At 37.6% G+C, this 19879-nt stretch overlaps 6 protein-coding genes across 6 annotated transcripts; 2 read left to right on the forward strand and 4 right to left on the reverse strand. All coding sequences in view use genetic code 12, as the record gives it.

Moving 5' to 3' along the window:
- Positions 1 to 282: 282 nt before the first annotated feature.
- CHK1 (Chk1 protein kinase) lies at positions 283 to 8061 on the forward strand (the record flags this gene model as incomplete). Its single annotated transcript, XM_001528131.2, has 1 exon — positions 283 to 8061. One exon carries the CDS (start codon positions 283 to 285, stop codon positions 8059 to 8061), a length of 7779 nt encoding a protein of 2592 aa, XP_001528181.2.
- Positions 8062 to 8282: 221 nt separating this feature from the next.
- On the reverse strand, positions 8283 to 9149 carry PVL30_000676 (uncharacterized protein; the record flags this gene model as incomplete). The annotated part of the gene is made up of 1 exon (XM_001528132.2): positions 8283 to 9149. The coding sequence occupies one exon, from the start codon at positions 9147 to 9149 to the stop codon at positions 8283 to 8285; it is 867 nt and encodes a 288-aa protein (XP_001528182.2).
- A 1509-nt stretch (positions 9150 to 10658) lies between these two features.
- Positions 10659 to 12329, forward strand: TCP1 (Alpha subunit of chaperonin-containing T-complex; the record flags this gene model as incomplete). Its single annotated transcript, XM_001528134.2, has 1 exon — positions 10659 to 12329. The coding sequence occupies one exon, from the start codon at positions 10659 to 10661 to the stop codon at positions 12327 to 12329; it is 1671 nt and encodes a 556-aa protein (XP_001528184.2).
- A 313-nt stretch (positions 12330 to 12642) lies between these two features.
- Positions 12643 to 13659, reverse strand: PCL2 (PHO85 interacting cyclin; the record flags this gene model as incomplete). The annotated part of the gene is made up of 1 exon (XM_001528135.2): positions 12643 to 13659. The coding sequence occupies one exon, from the start codon at positions 13657 to 13659 to the stop codon at positions 12643 to 12645; it is 1017 nt and encodes a 338-aa protein (XP_001528185.2).
- Positions 13660 to 15815: 2156 nt separating this feature from the next.
- On the reverse strand, positions 15816 to 17075 carry VCX1 (Vacuolar calcium ion transporter; the record flags this gene model as incomplete). The annotated part of the gene is made up of 1 exon (XM_001528136.2): positions 15816 to 17075. One exon carries the CDS (start codon positions 17073 to 17075, stop codon positions 15816 to 15818), a length of 1260 nt encoding a protein of 419 aa, XP_001528186.2.
- A 1814-nt stretch (positions 17076 to 18889) lies between these two features.
- CTR2 (copper transpport protein) lies at positions 18890 to 19369 on the reverse strand (the record flags this gene model as incomplete). Its single annotated transcript, XM_001528137.2, has 1 exon — positions 18890 to 19369. One exon carries the CDS (start codon positions 19367 to 19369, stop codon positions 18890 to 18892), a length of 480 nt encoding a protein of 159 aa, XP_001528187.2.
- Between the last annotated feature and the right edge of the window lie 510 nt (positions 19370 to 19879).

Below are 19879 nucleotides of genomic sequence, written 5' to 3' on the forward strand. Positions count from 1 at the left end.
TGCTGCTTTCACAGAAGGGGAGAGGCAAAACTTACAGTCAAATCAAAATAACAAAGCAAAGCAAAACAAAGCAAAGCAGAAGGAAGACCAAACTTTTCTTTTATTCTTTGTTTTTTTAATTTTTCTAATTCTTCATTTCTTGTTTTCCCCCCCCCTTCCCCCTCCCCTTTTTTTTTTATTTACTTGAGAAAAGATAAAGGAGCACAACAACGAGCAACTCATCAATTTATTCTATAATTAAACTTTAATTATTTTCCAATACTACCAACGACTCATTGCAGTATGGGCGAGGGCATAGACGAGGGAACTGAGAAACAAACTTCTTCTTTGTTTGAAGACATTTCGCCAACCACATCTATACCAGAAACCGACGAAGGATCCAGCGGGCAACAAACACCACTCAAGTCATCCGGCAAACCAACATTCGTGAGGAGAACAACATTGGAGGATGCCTTGGATATGCAGATACCACAAGCCACAAGAAATTCTGTTTCTACCAGATTGTCGAAACTACGAGTATCGACTTCTACAGACACATCGTTGCAAAGCTTATCCGAACCATCTTCAGCTTTGGGATTATCTTCCTTGAACAACAATGACAAAGAAGCACCAAGTCACAATGCTAAATTACAAAAGGCACCTTCGCTCATCAGTCTCGCAAGCGTTCCAGTGCATAGCTATAACATGGATCAAACAGTTAGCCCCGACTATTCTTTGGAGGAATCAGAAGCAAGAATAGAAATGAACCCTCACCAAAGCATAGCAAGCTTATTCGACGACTTTGATACCAGGTCTATCAACTCTTCACAAGCCCTCAAAAGCTCAAGCGAAGAAGGCTCATCACTCTCGTCTGAAACACGAGAAAATGTCGCACTAGGAAAGGCTTCCTACTTGAACAATATCAACTATATCAGAGACCACTTGGACTACTTGAACCAATCGCTAAATGTAAACCGTTCACACCGAGGCTCTAACGGATCGTACTTGGACTTTGCCAACATACTTCCAGATACTATACCCAATTATGTCTTGACTAGTCAGTTTGGAACCTCTCACCACCGTACCAATTTGCTATACTATGGAATGAAAACAGATACAAAAATCCCTACTTTACAAGATTCTTTTACTTCAAACCCAGCATCCAAAACAGCACCCTCCATCGAAGCAAACACTAAAATTATTATGCGCATTTCACCAAATATACTTAAAAAGACATCACTCTCGCGCTTACTCAATGAGTGGTACATGCTCTCAGGAATGAATGCACCCAGAACACATCCATTGTGGACCAATGAGACATTGACAAATGAGTACCTTAGAGACACAGAGAGGCCGATTTTGGATAAACATGCAGTAAATGCGCCACCCACTTTACCTCCAAATATGGAGGGTATCTTGTATCCCTCCGAGGTTTTGTCATTTAGTTTTACCGATGAACAAGATGCAAACTTTCCAAGAAAAAAAGCTTCGCGCGATCAAAAACGAATTGCATTGATTTATAAAGACAATGATTACAAAACGTTTGCCGAATATGTCTCCAATGAAGGAGAGGGAAATAGTGGCGATAAAGACGGATCTTTTTCGTCCAATGGCTCAACGGGGGGAAGGAGACGTTCAGCAACAAGTAACAATTCTGCATCAAACCTCACGCCAAGCGAGAGTACCGACCATTTTACGGGATTTTTCAGCGGGGTTGGAGGGCTGATGGGTATGACAAGCTCCACCAACTCGCTATTCAATAAATTGACTCGTCAAGTTATGAATAGTCCCAAAACACCATTGAAAGTCATTGAGATTGTTTCCGATATCATAAAAGTAGTTGAAACATTGGCCAAGGTTCATGAGTTAGGTATAGTTCACAATGGGTTAACTAGTCTGAATCTTTTAAAATCTTATACCGACCAAAATGATATCAAGATCATTGGGTGGGAGTATGCATTTAACAATTCGGAAAATTGCATATATGGGTATAGAACGACCCACTTGAATGATATTATTGACTTGGTACCATACATGTCTCCCGAGCTGTCTGGTGTTGTGAATCAGTTTGTTGATTACAGATCAGATTTCTACTCCTTGGGAATAGTACTATATGAGTTACTCTTGGGCGCGTTGCCATTTCAAAGCGATGATCCAAACTCCATCATACGAATGCATATTTTCCAAAAACCTGTGGCACCGCATTTATTGGCGCACAATTGGATATCAGAGAAATTGAGTTTGGTGATTATGACGTGTTTGGAGAAAAACCCAGCTGATCGATATACTGATTGTTACTCGCTATTGAGCGATTTGATGCTTGTGAAGAATAGTTATATTGGCAAAGTAAGTTCATTGGGTGAACTAGTTTGGAACCATTGGAAAAAGACCAATGATTTCGATGTTTATTTGAATAAACAAAAGCCAATACACCCAGAGAAGGTGGGCCATTGTCCACTGTTGAGTATTCAAACTAAATTTATTGGACGTGAAGATTTTTACAAAAAAGTGTTTGATTCCTTCAACAATATGCACACTGGTGGTGTAAATATGATGTTCATCACGGGCGAAAGTGGGACTGGTAAAACAATTATTTTGAATGACCTTAGGGCTGGCGCCTTCTTCAAATATGACTATTATTGCTTTTGGAAGTTTTCCTACTCTGACACGGGAAGTACAATTTACTCTTACTTGCTAGACGGTATTAAAACTGTTATTGGACAAATTTTGGAGTGCTCAGAAGAAATACAAAGCGATTGGAGAGAGCTTATAGTTAAGCATATACCGTTGGACTTGAGCATCTTGTTTTACTTGATTCCAGAATTGCGTAAACTATTGGGTGAAAAATACGTATCGATTTACCTGCACAAGCTGGGACAAAATACACCCGGAGCTGCAGGTAAACAATCAAAAGAAGAGCCGGCAGGTAGCATGGAGGTGAAATTCAGAAGCATAATTAAAACATTCTATAAAGTTGTCGGATACCAAGGAATGACAATTTTCATTGACGATGTGCACTGGTGTACAGAGGAATCGTGGGCTTTGTTATGTGATCTTTTGGCGTATAATGAAGAGGAAACAGATGTTGGTGAAATGGCATTGAAAATAGTCGTTACCTATACTGTAAATGCCGCGCAATTTGTTGAAAATGTTAATAACCAAGATAGAGAGATGATGTTCAAAAGATATGCTGCTAGGTCAAATATGAATTTGCAAGTTTATGATGTCCCCAATATTCCGGAAAAAGCCTATGTCTCTTGGGTAACACTGACCTTGAGTGCAAATGTATCGGCAGTAGCGCATGGTGCACCACCACTGCAAACAAGCATGTCATCGATGATTGACCAGCGTCATAGTGATACCTCTAAGGTGGTAAAAAAAACCAGTTCTCTTGAACGCGAAATTAATGATGCCAAAAACTTTTATGAAGCTTCTGGCGGAAACGTGTTGTTGATTTTATATGCATCGCGAATGGCACGTTTTGCCCAACATTGTTATTATGCAAGTGGATCACATCAGGGCCATCTTATTGTTGACAATCTCAGTCCTGAGGTATATGGTAGTAATAGTCACGAAGTGGTTGCTAACTATTTAAGTACTGTTGTTACCCCGGAAACACAGGAAATTCTTGAGTTTACAGCAATCATCTCGAACGGTACCGGCTTTAATCTTTCTGACTTGGCCGTGGCTGTGAATTTACCTATTGAAAAAGTGTTTTTGTTTTTGCAGTTGCTCGTGGTGGCTAAAATCCTTGTCCCGACAAGTACTTACTACAAGGTGCCTTTCCATTTGATTTGCTCAAATGAATCTCCTTTTGATTTGACAGAAAATAATGTTTGGGAATTGGCGTCAAATTGTAGGTATCGTTTTTTCCATGACTCTCTTTGTACTCATATTATATCGAATATGAGCAGTGAAAGATACATGGAATTGTCCAGATTATGTGGTTTGAGATATTACAAGACAATAATTAAGGAAAAGACTTTAAACATTGGTGGATACTTGCAAATGGCAAGCTATTTCCACCAATCGCACGAAGTTGCACAACCGAACGAGAAGGAGTTGTACATTGAGGTATTGATTCAAGCTGGTCGATATGCTTCTTCGACATACAACATGAGACTAGGTCAAAAATTTTTCGAAACTGTGGGAGAGATGGTTGACGACCTTGAACCGAAACGTCAATTAAAGTCAATATTAACCATTGCTCAAAATCATTACTATTTTAGGGATTATGACAAGTGTTTAAATGTTATTGAGGAGGCTCAACTTAAGTATGGGTTTGACAAGCTAGTATTTCTTTTCCAAACTGTTCGGTGTAAGATCCAAATGGGACAAGTCGAAGAAGCGATTAGCTTGTGTATTGAGTGCTTACCAAAGCTTGGCGTCGAAGTTTCTTTAGATGAAGAAACGAATCAAAAATTGTTTGAGAGTTTGAAATCAAAGATTCCAGTTTCAGTTCCTGAGATTCGAAGTATTTTAAAATTGAAAACTGTTAATGATGCAAAAACAACATTGATTTTCCATTTGATATCACAAGTTCTTTCACCATTGATTTTACTTAAACGTGATTCTTGTCGTCGACTTTTGGTTGCACAGGCAATGATGGCCATCTACAAAAATGGATCTTCGCCATTTGCGGCAATGATTATGATTGACTTTGCTGCCGACTTTGCACGAGAGTTTACAACCTCTGGTCAAGTTAAAGCTAAAGAATTATCAAAAGTTGCATTGACCTTAGTCAATCGAGCTAATAATGTGTCTTTATCCTTCACCAGAACCATTTATGAAATTTACGTTTGTACTTTAGCATTCTATTACGAGCCATTACCAACGATTTCCAAGTATTTTGAAATCAGCTCAGAGTCTGATCAAAATGATACTCTTTCAACATTTAAAGATATGAATATAGTCTTGGGACTTTGCAAAGCTGTATACCTTGTTTCAAGTGGACGAGCATATGAGACATCGTACCTGTTAAAATATAGAAGGGCTCAAAGACCAAAGGTTGATCTTTACTCTTCTGAACAACAATTTTTATTCGATGCAGAAGATGTCTTGTGTGGCTATATGTCCGTAAATGACTTTAGAGACAAGTATGAAAAAAAAATCGAAAAACAACTTCCATTATCGCAGTTTTGTTATAATGTTGTTGTTATGGGCTCATTGTTGGGTAGTGGCCAGTATGATGAGGCCTGTGAAATGATTTTAGAGAAAATGCAGACTATTCTGGAAAACTCGCCGTTGTTACTCATTAATTGTCAGTACTATTTGCTTTCTGCAGTGCTGCTTGCTTTCTCTTCTACCTTATCTCCAGAAAAGGAAAAACAAAAAACAGCTATTCTTTCTACAATCCATGAAAGATTAAAGTTGTGGAGCTTGACCAATGAGAAAATTTTTAAAAGCAAGTACTTATTTGTCACGGCAATAGTGCATATCAGAGAAAGAAAGCAAGAGCGGTTGTTCATTCTTGACTGTTTTGAAGAAGCGTTAGAGGAAGCAAGAATAAGAGGCAATTCGTATGAGGTTTGTTGGTACTCAATGACATGTGCTAGGTGGTTGGTGCTTGAAAAACAAAATAAACACCGGATTTCGAAATTTGCGAAAACTGGAATTGAGATTTTGAGAAAATTGGACATTTACGTGTTTTTGAAAGCTGTTGAAGAAGAATTTAGTCGCTACCTTGTTGATAATACACCTTCCTCAATTGGTTGGACATATATGAACGAATTAGATGTTGATGATTATCTGGCCACGCCTCCTACTCCAAGGAGCAACGGTACTGCTGCTACACCTGCTGTTGTTGGCGGCGGCGCCGCCGGTGGAGGAGGAGGAGGTGGTGGTGGTGGTGGTAGTGTAGGAGACAATGGTGGCTTTTCCGGTGGCACTGGGAATGGACTTACTATGAGCCTTGACGATAGTGTCAATGACGAGATGAAAAGTCTTATGAAGATAAACAGAAATACGAGGAAAGCTGCTCATAAAGTGAAGACCAACAACAACATTAACCAGCAATATGACCTATATTCTACCATACAAGCTTGCTTAGGAATATCGGAAGCATCAGATGAGAAAACCATTTTGGTGGAGTTGTTATCGTGTGCCATCAAGTTTGCCGAAGTGGACTATGGTGTAGTGGTTTATAATGACGAGATTGAACCAAAGATTTTAGCCGTGGGCTCGGCACAGCATATATATGCTCTAAAAGAAGAACCTTTAAGTTCGAGAGTTGACGTGTGTCCCTTTTTGCTAGTGCTGTATGTTTTGGAGAATGGCGAAACGGTTAATAAAGAATATGACCACATTGCGTTTGCCACTAAATTTGGTAAGGACGCGTACTACAGATTTGAACCTACTTCATCTGTTTTGTGTGTGCCGTTAAAAGATCAGTTTGGAATATTCGGTGCATTGTACCTTGAAGTAGATAATAGAAAGGATAAAAAGAGAGCCATTTTTGATGGAAGAAAAAAGGATTTATTGAACTTGTTTTGTTCACAAGCCTCTGTAGCTATGGGCAAAGCAAAGCTCATTTCACAAATGGAGTTGGCAAAACAGGCTGCCGAAGATGCTACTGCAGAAAAAGCAAGCTTTTTAGCCAATATGTCGCATGAAATTCGAACTCCCTTTAATTCATTGCTTTCCTGTTCAATTTTCCTTCTTGATACCCCGCTTAATTCTACTCAACGAGAGTATGTCGAGGCTATAAAAAGTTCGGCTATGGTGACATTAAATATCATCGATGGAATCTTGGCATTCTCCAAGATTGAGCATGGCTCGTTCACATTGGACAATGCGCCATTCTCGTTAAATGACTGTATTGAGAGTGCAATACAACTTGGTGGTGAACAAGTTGTTGATAATGAGCTTGAGTTGGTATTCTTCAACAATTGCCCTCAGATCAACACTGTTATGGGTGATGTTACAAGGGTTCGACAAATTATTATTAATTTAGTAGGTAACGCCATCAAATTCACAAGTCAAGGACATATAATTGTTAGTTGTAATGCTGCTGAAATCACTCCGGACCGATATGAAATTCTCATTTCCGTTGAAGATACCGGTATTGGTATCCCCGAGATGTCCCACAAAAAGGTGTTTGGCGCTTTTTCACAAGTTGATGGATCTTCAAGACGTGAGTTTGGTGGGTCTGGTTTAGGGCTTGCGATATCCAAAAAGTTGGCCGACATTATGGGTGGTGATATTAGGTTTGAGAGTCAAGAGGGTATGGGAAGCACTTTTTACTTTAATGTCAGTTTAAATGTAAAGTTATTTGACAAGCCCGAGATTGAACTACCTGACAAGAAAGCGCTAATAATCAGTAAGTTGGAATTGACAAGTGAGAGTTTAAAGAATATGTTGACTTTTTTCAAGTTGGATGCTACTGATGTACAGAGTGTTTCCCAGGTTCAAAATGTTAAGGAAAAGGATTACTTTTTTGTCAATATGGATGAGTATGACGATTTTAGTAAGTTGGAGGATCAACTAGAAGAAACAGTTAAAGTTGTAATATTGGCGCAATTTGGAAAGCCATTATCCGAAGAAAGTTCAAAGTACGAAGCACTTTTGTGTCCATTCCAAAGAGATAGGGTGGTGAGACTTCTTAAGCATCAAGAAGAGGTGAAGGAAAAACCCAATGTTATTACTCCACTCAAGTTGGCCGACGAGTATCCATTGAAAATATTGTTAGCCGAGGACAATTTGCTCAATTACAAAGTTGCATTGAAATACCTTGAAAAGCTTGGTTTCAAAGCAGATCATGCCAAAGACGGTGTACAAGTATTGGAAAGATGTGATGAATTATTGAGCAGAAACGAAAAATATGATGTCATTCTCATGGATATTCAAATGCCGGCTAAGGATGGAATTACTGCCACAAAGGAGTTGATTGCCAAGTACAATGAACTTGGTAAAAGTAGTTTCATTCCAAAGATTGTAGCATTGACTGCAAATGTTGCAGGAGATGATAGGAATAAGTGCATTGAGTGTGGAATGGTTGATTTCATTTCCAAACCAATCTTGCCAAATGAACTAAAACGGGTGTTGGCAAATTTGGGTCAGCAAGTAAATGCAGAAACCGTTTAGGATACGTATTTTAGTTTTAATATTTATAGAGTAATTTTTTAGATTTGTTTTCTACGAGAAAGAATCCCTAAATCATTCATTGTAGTTTTAATAATTTCGATGGTTCAAAAGAGGTGATATATATATGTATATGAAGAATGGAAATTTTTGTAATAATAAAAAGAAAAATTAAAAAAAAAAATCCAACATTGTATCTAAGATAGTAGGTCTATTCTTTAAAGTTACTCGTCAATTCCGTATTTATATTCCTTTTTGAAACGAATCGCTTCATCATACTCTTTAAGTCTCTTTTCGATCCACTCTTTCCTCAAAGAGTCGATTTTTTTCTTTTCCTCGGGATCAATCTTATACTTTTGTTTTTCATCTTGGCTGAGACCAGCATATTCTTTCACCAAGATACCAAATCTTTCACTTACAGGCAAAGTGGTATCCATAGAATGAAAGTTTTCGGCAACATACTTATTTAACGCATTTATTGGTCCCAGTTCTGGTTTTGAAGTAAAGAGTGATAAATACTGCTCGTTGAATTTATCAGTTGCCTCATTCCATTTTGCAAACTCTTCTTTCGAAAGCTTCTGGACTTCGCTGTGTGCTAGCGTCGCAAGTACGTTGTTGGATCTGGAATAGAAATTATTGACACTCCATTTCCTAGGATTTTTAATAGCCTTTTTTATCAATTTTTGTTGCAATTCTGATTTCTTTGCATTAGCTTTACGTTCTTTAATAGCTGCATTAACTTCTTTTTCTTTAGTTAATAACTGCTTTTTTAATTCTTGTAATTTGGTTTTCTCCTTGGCTATAGCCTGTTTCAATTGTGTGATTGGGTTCGCTTTTTTCTCCTTTGCTTTTGTCTTTATAGCACTTGCTTTTGGTTTCGCATTAGTTTTAGTGGTTGTACGTTTAGTCTTGGGTTTCGATTCGGCATTTTCGATAGGGGCTGTTGAATATTCTCTTGATTTGGGCGTGAGTCCTAATCTGGGGACAATAGACAATTGGGGCAACGGATTTGAGACGAGTCTCGTCAATTGTCTCGAGGGTGAGGCCAAGAGCAATCTACTGGTTATTGCTCCACGATATAATAGAGACATGTTTATGTTTTTTTTTTTTGTTTTCAAACTGTAAGTTTTATTGAAGATAATTGGTGCAAAAGGAATTGGTGGTATAAAATTGGAATACTTTAATAGAGAATAAGAATAAGCCATTGTTGTGTTTTTGTTTTTGGCATAGTTGTCCGAGCTATGCGTGAGAATGGGGAAAGGAAAAAGAACGATACGCGCTCTTATTATCATAATGATAAACTCGGAAAGTCATGTGATCTTGTTTAGTCCCGTGAGCTAGAGTTGGGTAGCGACTTAGAGCTGTTACCCAAGTAAACTGCAGTAAAGAAGCAATTGTTTTTATGAACCAAAGAGAAGAAGAGGAAAAAGAAGAAGGGAACTAGAAGAAGAGAACTAGAAGAAAAGAAGAAAAGCGTTGTAAAGTAATTTGTTAATGTTATTCTCAATGCCGGCTTTCACTACGTCTTTTCAATATCTCAAGCTTTTGTAATAAATGTTTAAGTTGTAGGAAAGATAAATGAATTGGTTTGGGGTGTTTAAGGTTTGTCCTGAGTACTATAAATTTATATTTAAAAAAATGTTGATTAAGAAGAGATCATTTATAAAGTACAAATAAAGTAAAGCAAAGCTAAGCAAAGTGCAAAATGAAAGAAAAAAAAAGAATAGCACATGAAAGCGTATCTTCGGACTAAAACACATTGATGAGGTCAAGGATCTGAAAACCTTAGTGCTAGATGAATCCAGGAAGTTAATTGAAGATCTTGTATACATATCTCCAAAACTCCTACCAAGTGTCCACTATTGAGGTTTTGTCCAAATACTTTCTATGTTTCGCAACTACTTTGTATTTGTCTACTTTGAATACTATTTGAAACGCCCATATATGTCTTACAAATTCATAATACAACATCATACTTTTGCACCGATGGATGGACAAATAGATAGAGAAATAAGTAAATAGATTGGTATATTGAGAAATGTAGATAAACAATAGCGACTGATAGAACTCTTCTAGAAACCAATTTTCCTCGGTGAGAGATCAACATAAACTTGGATCTGAGTGATTCCATATTCCGTAGCTTTCTCTATAGTGCTCTTTGTTTCTTCATTTCTCTTCCTCCCCCCTCCCCAACTCAACTCTCAGACTCTATACTACACGAGCACATCCAAGCATACAATTTATAGGTGTTGTTTTCTATGCCTATTTCCCCTTTCCCTCCATTCTCTTAATATTCCAAAATAGAAGAAATTCCGAGCAGAAGGAAGGAAGAAGAAAGAAAGAGAGAGAATGAGAGAGAAAAAAAAGTTAGAAAAAAATTAAAAAAAAAAAATTAAAAAGAAAAAAACTGAGGGTAATCGCTACCCTTGAAATCATCACCCTTCTTCATCTGAACAAACGCATTCGTTTACCTTCTGTCCAACATCTCATAAACAATTGCATAAACTTTCTTCTCCCCTCACTCAGATAAATACACTCACTCACACACACACACACAATTATTCTGACCACCATACAACACATATAGCGTTCATTATACAATGTTTACAACAGCACGTCCTGACACCTTGTTCTTGGGTGCCCAGAAAGTTAGTGGTGATGATGTTCGTACTCAAACAGTATTAGCCGCACAAACCGTTGCCAATGTTGTAAAATCATCGCTCGGCCCTGTTGGCTTGGATAAGATGTTGGTTGATGACATTGGAGATGTCACCGTGACGAATGATGGTGCAACAATTTTATCTCTTTTGGATGTTCAACATCCAGCGGGCCAAATCTTGGTTGAGTTGGCTCAACAGCAGGACCGTGAAGTTGGAGATGGTACAACTAGTGTTGTACTTATTGCTGCTGAGTTGTTGAAGAGAGCCCATGAATTGGTGAGAAACAAGATCCACCCTACTACAATCATCAGTGGGTACAGATTAGCGTTAAAAGAAGCCATTAGATATATCAATCAAACATTATCGCAAAGTGTCGACACATTGGGTAAAGAGACGTTGGTCAATATCGCCAAGACTTCAATGTCTTCAAAGATCATTGGATCTGACTCTGAGTTTTTCAGCAAGATGGTTGTTGATGCAATGCTTGCTGTTAAGACAACAAATGGGAAAGGAGAGGTGAAGTACCCTGTCAAGGCGGTTAATATATTAAAGGCACATGGTAAATCATCATTGGAATCGGTGTTGGTCAATGGATATGCATTGAATTGTACGGTTGCATCACAGGCAATGGTGAAGCTGGTCAAGGGCGCCAAGATTGCTTGTTTGGACATCAATTTGCAAAAAGCAAGAATGGCGATGGGTGTGCAAATCAATATCGAAGACCCAGATCAACTTGAAGAGATTAGGAAAAGAGAGTATGGTATAATTATTGAGAGAATACGCAAAATTTTGGCAAGTGGAGCCAATGTTGTGTTGACCACCAAAGGTATCGATGACTTGTCGCTAAAGGAGTTTGTTGAAAACGGATGTATGGCAGTTAGACGTTGTAAAAAAGAAGATTTAAGGAGAATTGCTAGAGCCACTGGAGCTACTTTAGTATCGTCATTGAGCAATTTAGAGGGTGATGAAACATTTGATGCTAGTAATTTGGGTTATGCCGAAGAAGTGGAACAAACAAGAATCAGTGATGATGAATGTATCTTGATCAAAGGTACAAAGCAACATTCTTCAAGTTCGATAATCTTGCGTGGTCCAAATGATTATTCCTTAGATGAGATGCAAAGATCAATCCATGACTCGCTAAGTGTTGTTAAACGGACATTAGAGAGTGGGAATGTCGTACCCGGAGGAGGAGCAGTTGAAACTGCGTTGAACATATACTTGGAGAATTTTGCATCCACCGTTGGATCAAGAGAACAATTGGCCATTTGGGAGTTTGGCTCAGCCTTATTAATTATCCCAAAGACATTGGCACTGAATGCGGCTAAGGATGCGTCAGAGCTCGTGTCAAAGTTGAGAACGTATCATGCAATGTCACAGATGGCTAAACCAGGAGATGAGAAGAAGAGAAAATACAAGAATTACGGATTGGATTTGATCAATGGTAAAGTTGTTGATGAAGCCACACATGGTGTTTTGGAGCCCACTATCTCCAAGATCAAGTCATTGAAGTCAGCATTGGAGGCATGTGTTTCTATCTTGAGAATTGATACAATCATTGAAGTGCATCCAGAACCGCCAAAGGAGGATCCTCACGGACATGATCATTAGGGCTAGAAATTTGATTGCATAATGTTCAATGCCAAAAGTGGTTTTTAAGAATAGGTTACAAGAATTAGTAAATATTGTTGTACTGTAATGTGTATTAATTAAATCAGTTAATTACCTATATAAATGCAAACCAGTGGAAATGAAGAATTAAAATAATAGGGGTATTATGTAATAGAGAGAAAAAAAAAAAAAGAAAAATGGTTCATTTTCTTCTTCTTCTTCTTCTTCTTTTTTTTTGAATAGATGGCTAGAAATATAAAATGTAGCAAGGTTTGGGCATATTTTTATCTTTTGTTTGTTCTGTTCAAAATTTTCACGATAATGAAGATAATAAACTCATCATTGATCTTTTTTTCTTTATTACTGGTGGAGCAGCAACGTATTGTTTGTTTTGTAGTAATGGTTCTTGGTTCAAGTTATTTAGCGATCTGCTCGACAAGGGGATTCTAGAAGGTTTTTTAACTTGTAAGTGTGCATCATTGTACTGTTGGTGTTGGTATTCTATACTTTGGATTGAATTTGTCGACACTGAATTGCTCATTGATAAATTCAGGTTAATTGAGTTTGACGACATTGATTTTGAAGATGTAGAAGTAGATGAATTGTGGAGAGAGTAATATGAGGGTGACGAGTTCAACAGCAGAGCAACTGAGGCTGAGGGTGAAACATGTAATTTTCTTGATCTGTTTGGATGCACTGGTGGAGAGAGATATGGTGAGCTTGATAATGTACTTTGTTGCTGCTGTTGTTGAAGACGATAAAAATTGAGTCTTTGGAGTGATTCCCATTCTTGCTTTTGGACCAAGTGTTTCTTGATTCCGCTGAGGAATGGTTGCAATGTTATAATCAATTCGTGTTCTTTGATATTGATATCCCAGTTTAGTATGCTAATCAACTCTCTTTCCGCGAGGTTTACTTCTTCGATGGATAATAAGCCGTCTGTATATTTTGTCCAGTGCTTGTTCAAGGGTGAGCTATCATTGAGACTCTTTGCTGCAACAATCAATGCTGAGAGGAAAATACGGTGTCTAGTAGTTTCCATACCAATGGCGTTGGCTGGCAAGTAGTTTCTCAATTTGTTGAGGTATACCAAGGTTGCCATTAGTGTGGGTGTCTGCACGTTAGAATAGTTTATGAGGGTCTTGATGAAATTGGCGAGTGATATTGTGGGGTTTTTTGTAATGATTGAGGAAGAGCCAAAGCACTTGGTTTTTTGTGATGCTGGTTGTCTTACTTGGATTATGGAGTTTGTTGTAGCAACCAAAAAGTTGATCATATCCAACGAGACCGGTTGTCTTGAAAAGATCTTCAAGGCTTCTTTATCTGACATTGTTTAACGGAACTGGAAGGGTAAGTGAGGTGAAAAGTTTAGTTGTTGATACAATATTGTTGTAATCAATGGTCGAACTCGTGACTGGAAAGGACTAGTCAACTCAATAGAAAATGGAAAATGAAAATACAAGTAATATATATATATATGTATATATATATTGAAAAGATCTTCTCTTATCTTAATCTCAATCTAAGTCTAAGTCTAAGTCCTTTTATTTGACTACTTCCTCAACGGTGGTTGTGCACAGTCTGGAGATATTTATGGAAAGAAGAAACAATAGTATATATGGTATAGGTAATGACTGAAAGGAAAGGAAAGGATTGCATGAATAAATGAGTGAATGAGTGAATGAATGAATGAAAAAAAAAAAATTACTCGTTAAGGTACAGTTTCCCAATTGGGAAATAAATTGGAGTTTGACACAAAGAGAGAGAGAGAAAAAAAAAAAAAAAAAGAAGGGCGAGCCATGCAGAATAAAATGAAATTCGCGTTTCTCAGCTGCCAGTAACTCCTTCATCGCGAAACAGTGTGCAAGGGGGGGGGGGGGGGGAGGGAGGAGTGAAGAAACAGAGAAAATAAATAAAGAAATAAATTGAAGGTAAAAGGGTAAATGTGAAAATGGAAGGAATTGGAGATGGGGAAAACAATAGAGAAAGAACAAACAAAAAATAATAATAATAAAGAAAGAGAAGAGGAGGAAGAGGAAGAAGAAGAATATCTATTTATTTATTTATTCCCGAAAGGAGGTTTCAGAATAAGTAAAAAAAGGGCCATTTAACTAAATGGGTAATAAGCTATGTGCTGAACTTGATTATAGAAACGCGTAAACTCTTTCTAGACATTGGAGTGATTGTTTTTTTATGTTATGGTAAAGTTGTTGTCTGGACCTTGTCCTATCCTTGTATCAATCCTTATCCTTATCCTTTTCTTTTGCTTTGCTTTTGTTTTCTCTTCCTGATAAGACAATATGATGAACTGTGGAAGGAAGTGGAGGTGATGGAAAGAAAAGGAAAAAGAAAAACAAGAAGAAGATGGTAGAGATAAAGAGCAGCGGTGAATAGTTAGATGATAATTTCGAGCTAAGCAAGTTCTTTATCCTTTGCAATATATTCTTTCAGGATAGACATGCCCATATTTTTTTTTCAAAATCTACTCTAGGTTTCAATTACTTTGAAACTATAGCTCATGGTATTACTAGTTTCCTTTTCTTTTTTGGAGAAGGGTACTCGGTTCAACTATTTGACTTAAACTGGAAAAGTCAATAGCGCTAGGATCAACAATTGAAATTCTACAATTACGCAAAATGGCAAACTTTTTCTTTTCCTTTCTGTTCTTTTACAATATTATTATCACCATTACTACTATTGCTATTATTATCATCACCATTACTACCATTGCTATAATTTTTTTGTTTGTTTCGAAACGTATAGAATTTTGACGCTACCACTCAGCCTGGCTTGCCCTTTTATTTGCATGAGGGTGGGGGGGCTGGCTTGGTGGATTAAGCCTATCTTAAAATTGAAAAAAGAAAAAGAAAAAAAATAAAAATAAATAATAGCGTAAGACATTTTCGCTGTGTCCTCTACGCGAATGACAACAATACGACCACTACCTCTGGGTCTACAGATTTTGCACGACTCTACTACTACTGCTACTACTGCTACCACTACTACCACTGCTACAGCTTTAATTACTACGCGTCGCGACTTAAGCGTTGAATGGAACCAATCCCTTGACGTTGTCTTTTCAACTTTTTTGCTTCTCGTGCCAGGTATTATTTTTCTAATTTTTATTCTATTTATAAAGCTAAATGGTGAAGATAAAGAAAGAAGGTAAAAAAGAAAAAAAGAAAATAAAATCCCTCATAACAAAATAGAGTTCTAGATAATAACAGTAAAAGAAAACTTCAATTGCTAGCTTTGTATGAGAGCCATATTTGCTATGCCATTATACAATGCCTATGTAAGCCACCCTTTTTTTCTGCTTATTACATCTTGTAGTTTGGTAAAAAAAAAAATCTGGTTCTTTATAAAATGCTGTTGCAAAACAATACAAACTAAAAAAGAAAATAATATGAAACAAAATAAAACAAAGTTAAATAAAGTAAAGTAAAGTAAAGTTAAGGAAAATTTCAAATCACAGCGTAATTTCCTCTACAACCCCGCTGAGTCGGGATAATAGAAAAAGGCCAAAGCAACAATCAAGTATGTGCTCAACAACATCGCACCTTCTAACCAATTACTCTCACCATCCAAGATTACCAAGTTTGTGATGAAAACACTAACAAAAAGTATCGCAGTCTCAAATGTAGAAAAGTAAAGGGACATTGGCACATCAATAACCCACCCAACAAGGACCATGAATGGGGTAACAAAGATTGCAATTTGCAACGATGATCCCACTGCAACACCAATTGCCAAATCCATCTTATCCTTCATTGCAACAATGATTGCAGTAACGTGTTCTGCTGCATTACCAACAATGGGGATAACAATCAAACCAATAAATGTCTTTGACAACCCTGACTTTTCCACAATCTCATCGATTGATCCAACCAATGTATCTGCCGATAAAGAAACCAAAATCGTAGTCAACAACAACACTGCTAATCCCTCGGTAACTGTCAAGTGTTCATTGGTTTCATCCTTGTGCGCACTTGCGGTAATGATGTCATCCCCAGAATCATTGTGGTCATGACCATTGTCCAAAACATTTTCCGCCTCATTGGTGGCCTCGAATAATGACTTGTGTGTCTTTAATGAAAACAACAAGTAAAACAAATAAACAATCAACAAAATCACACTGACGCCTCTTGACAAGTCCAAGATCAAATTATCAGTGCTGCCAGGCTCGGGGAATACACCAGTTTTTTTAGGTTTTGGTAAGGAGGCATGGAACGCAGCAGGAATCAATAATGAGGCAGTGGCCAATGCCATCAAACTCGACATTGTTTGGGCTACAGTCTGATTAAATGTTTGCTGTACTCTAGTGATACCTCCAGCAACAAAGCAGCAACCAAGCACTAGCAACAAGTTACTCAAGATCGAGCCCAACATTGATGCCTGAACAATACGAACCTGGTTTTCCTTCAATGCAATAATTGAGACAATCAACTCAACTGCATTGCCAAAAGTGGCATTCAACAATCCACCAGCGGTCTGACCCACAAACTCACTAATCTCCTCAGTGGCATAGGCCAAGATGGAAGCCAATGGAATGATGGCTAAGAAATTGAGCCAAAACCTAGCACTTGCATTCCATCCAAGATGTCCTGCTAATAGTCCTAGTGGAACAAACACCAATAAGTAATTGACTGGCGATGACTTGAGTGTGAGCTTAGTTGCTTTGGAAATGTTGGCTATGTAAGACTGTGGCCGTTCGCGGGTGCCGCCAAGAAGAGGTAAGTCGCTCATTTGTAAATGTATGTGTGTGAAGCTTTGTTTGCGTGTGTATGTGTATTGGTGTAATGTATGTGGGATTTGGAATTTAGAATTTAGAATTTAGAATTTGGGGAAGAAAAAGGGTGGGAATGGAGAACAGTGACCGTTGGCTTTCTGTTTAAGAAAAATAATAACAATTTTATAAAATAAAAATAAAATAATATATACAACTGTGCCGAAAAAGTGTTTCTCTGTTTATCCTGTCAAAGTACCTGCAAAGAATAAAAGGAATGAAAGACAAGATGAAAAGAAGAGGTGGGAAGAAGAAAAGAAAAATCTAAAAAAAATTAAAGGAAAGGAACGAGGCTTGGTTCTTAAAAAGGATCTGTTTATAAAAACGAATTGCTCAAGGGTATATGAAATTAGTACCAAAAATGGTGTACTTAGAATTGTACTTAGAATTGTACTTTGAATGGTACTAAATCTGTATAATGCTATTGTCATCTATGTTGCTATGTGTGTTTCAATCATTCTCTGTTGTTTCTTTCTCTCACTCTCTCTCGCCCTTCTTTTTTTTTTTTTGCGCGCTTGGCTCCTTGCTCAAAGTTCATTCTCATCATCTATTCCTTTATATACTACTATAGTATAGCAAATTTATCGTGTAATATAATCACGTGACCATGTGTTGTTTTTCCCTTTTGTCATATAATTTTTGACAGATGATCAATATATGGGACGTAAAAAATTGTATACAAATTGTAACTATCGCATGCTGTGTTTGTTTATTTACCAAATGGTTACATAGTCTGTATACATATATCTATATATTGTACAGCAGAGTTTTAGAACCTCAAAACATAAAGAAGGAAAAATGGGGGGGGGGGGGGGTAAGTTTGAATGTAATAAGTTAGTTCTTCTTGACATGCAAATGAAATTGCAAAATTTTGGCATAATTTTCTCTCGAAGAATAAATACTAGAAACAAAGAAAGCAAAAAAAAAAGCAAACAAACACTCGAACAAATAAACAAGCAAAAGAGTGAAAAAAGACTTAACAACAGTTGTGCACGTATTAGTAACACTATGGATACACTAGAAGCAAGTAATCTCTGCAGATTGGTATTCCTATAATTTATACTAATTGGACTGTTGTCTCACTTTTTCCTACTAGACAATCATTTTCTACCTTAAGACTTAACGTTCTCTAGGAAATTTCCTTCCTTCCTTAATTTTTTTTTTTCATATTATGTTTCTTTACATTTTTTTTTATTTTTTGATCTCATCTTTCTTTGGGGGGGGGGGGGGGGGGGGCATAATCTAGATATATAAGCATCACGATGTTTACAAAAAGGTGTTTTACATTGTACAAAAGTTACTCTCCTACCCGGTTTTCTCCCTTGCGTTTGCAGACTTTTGTACTACGAAACGGGCATAATGTTGCAGAGCTCACAGATTCATATAAAATGTATTGGGAAAAGGTATTTTTATTCGTCACGAAGAGGGTTAGGGTTAGGGGGGGGGGGGGGGGGGAAATGGCGAAGACACATATACTGAAAGTCAGCCGCAAAAACAAAAAATAATAAAAAAAAACAGCTGATTGTTTATTCCGTCTTTCGCCACACCACTTACTCATGAGCAAATAAAGACCAAACAAATTTGGATTGGCCAAATAGGAAGAGGGAAGTACAATATATACTAAATATATCAATTATATGGATATTATATATACTATATTTGTAAGTAAAAACGGTGATACATCGCCGTCCAGGGCTCATGCTCACCTTCCACCAGTATTCTTTCAAAAAAAACAAATTTCTCATTTTTTTTTATTTATTTATTTTCTTCTTCTTCAATGACAAGACATGCTTCTTGAAATTGCATCGGTAGAACCACCGGTGCCTCCACAAATGTAGTTTCCAATACCAGCTCCCATAGCTACTGCAATCATGAGCCATCCATTATAGGTCATAAACACCAACATCAACCAAAAGGAGTAAAAAACTTGCACTCCGTAGATGATACCTCTATACAATTTGAAGCGCTTCTGTTGTGACGTAGATACCCCAGAGGCAATACTCGATCTCTCCCAATTGCCGAAAAGAGCCTTGATGTACTCATATCCTACTCCGAGTGCCACAATAGTGAAAAAGGAGGCAATGAAGCCAGCATATGTTTTGATGTGCCACCATTCAAACACAACACAGGTATTGTGCCAGTCCCATGTAAATATCATATTCATTGCGCACCTCTCGCCCCCCATTCCTGGCATTCCAGGCATATCGTGGCCCATGTCACCCATAGCATGGTTGTGAGAAGCTTGGTGATTCATTAGTATCTCTTGACTCATAAAGATTATTTATAGTATTCAATCCTTTTTGGAAAATAATCTTCAAAGAGTGCGCAATACGTGTACTATATATATATATATCTTCTTCCATCCAGTCTTGCTCTTTACAATACAAAATACTAAATACATTATACAAAATTTTAAACAACCACAACATAAGCATACAAATACACCTAGATTCAGAGATAGCCGGATTTTACGCCAACCCGATTATCTCTCCTTTTCCAACAGATTGTTTGTCGTGGGGTGGGTTGGGGGGGGGGAAAAGAGGTGGTTTTTGGTGCTTCTTATTTCAGCTTGCTATAGGGATTGGATCGGTAGCTCCCCCCGAACTTTCCCTGTTTGTAGTTCGGTACTGCACACATATGCACACACATTACACACGCATAATATAGCTTGTGCCGTTCTGTCGCGCTCTCCCTCACACACTCCCTCGCACACACTCTCTCTTCCACTCTTTTTCCATCTACCTGCATGAATATTTTATGTCCA

Source organism: Lodderomyces elongisporus, chromosome 1, assembly GCF_030384665.1.
Source record: "Lodderomyces elongisporus chromosome 1, complete sequence".
NCBI classification, from domain to species: domain Eukaryota; kingdom Fungi; phylum Ascomycota; class Pichiomycetes; order Serinales; family Debaryomycetaceae; genus Lodderomyces; species Lodderomyces elongisporus.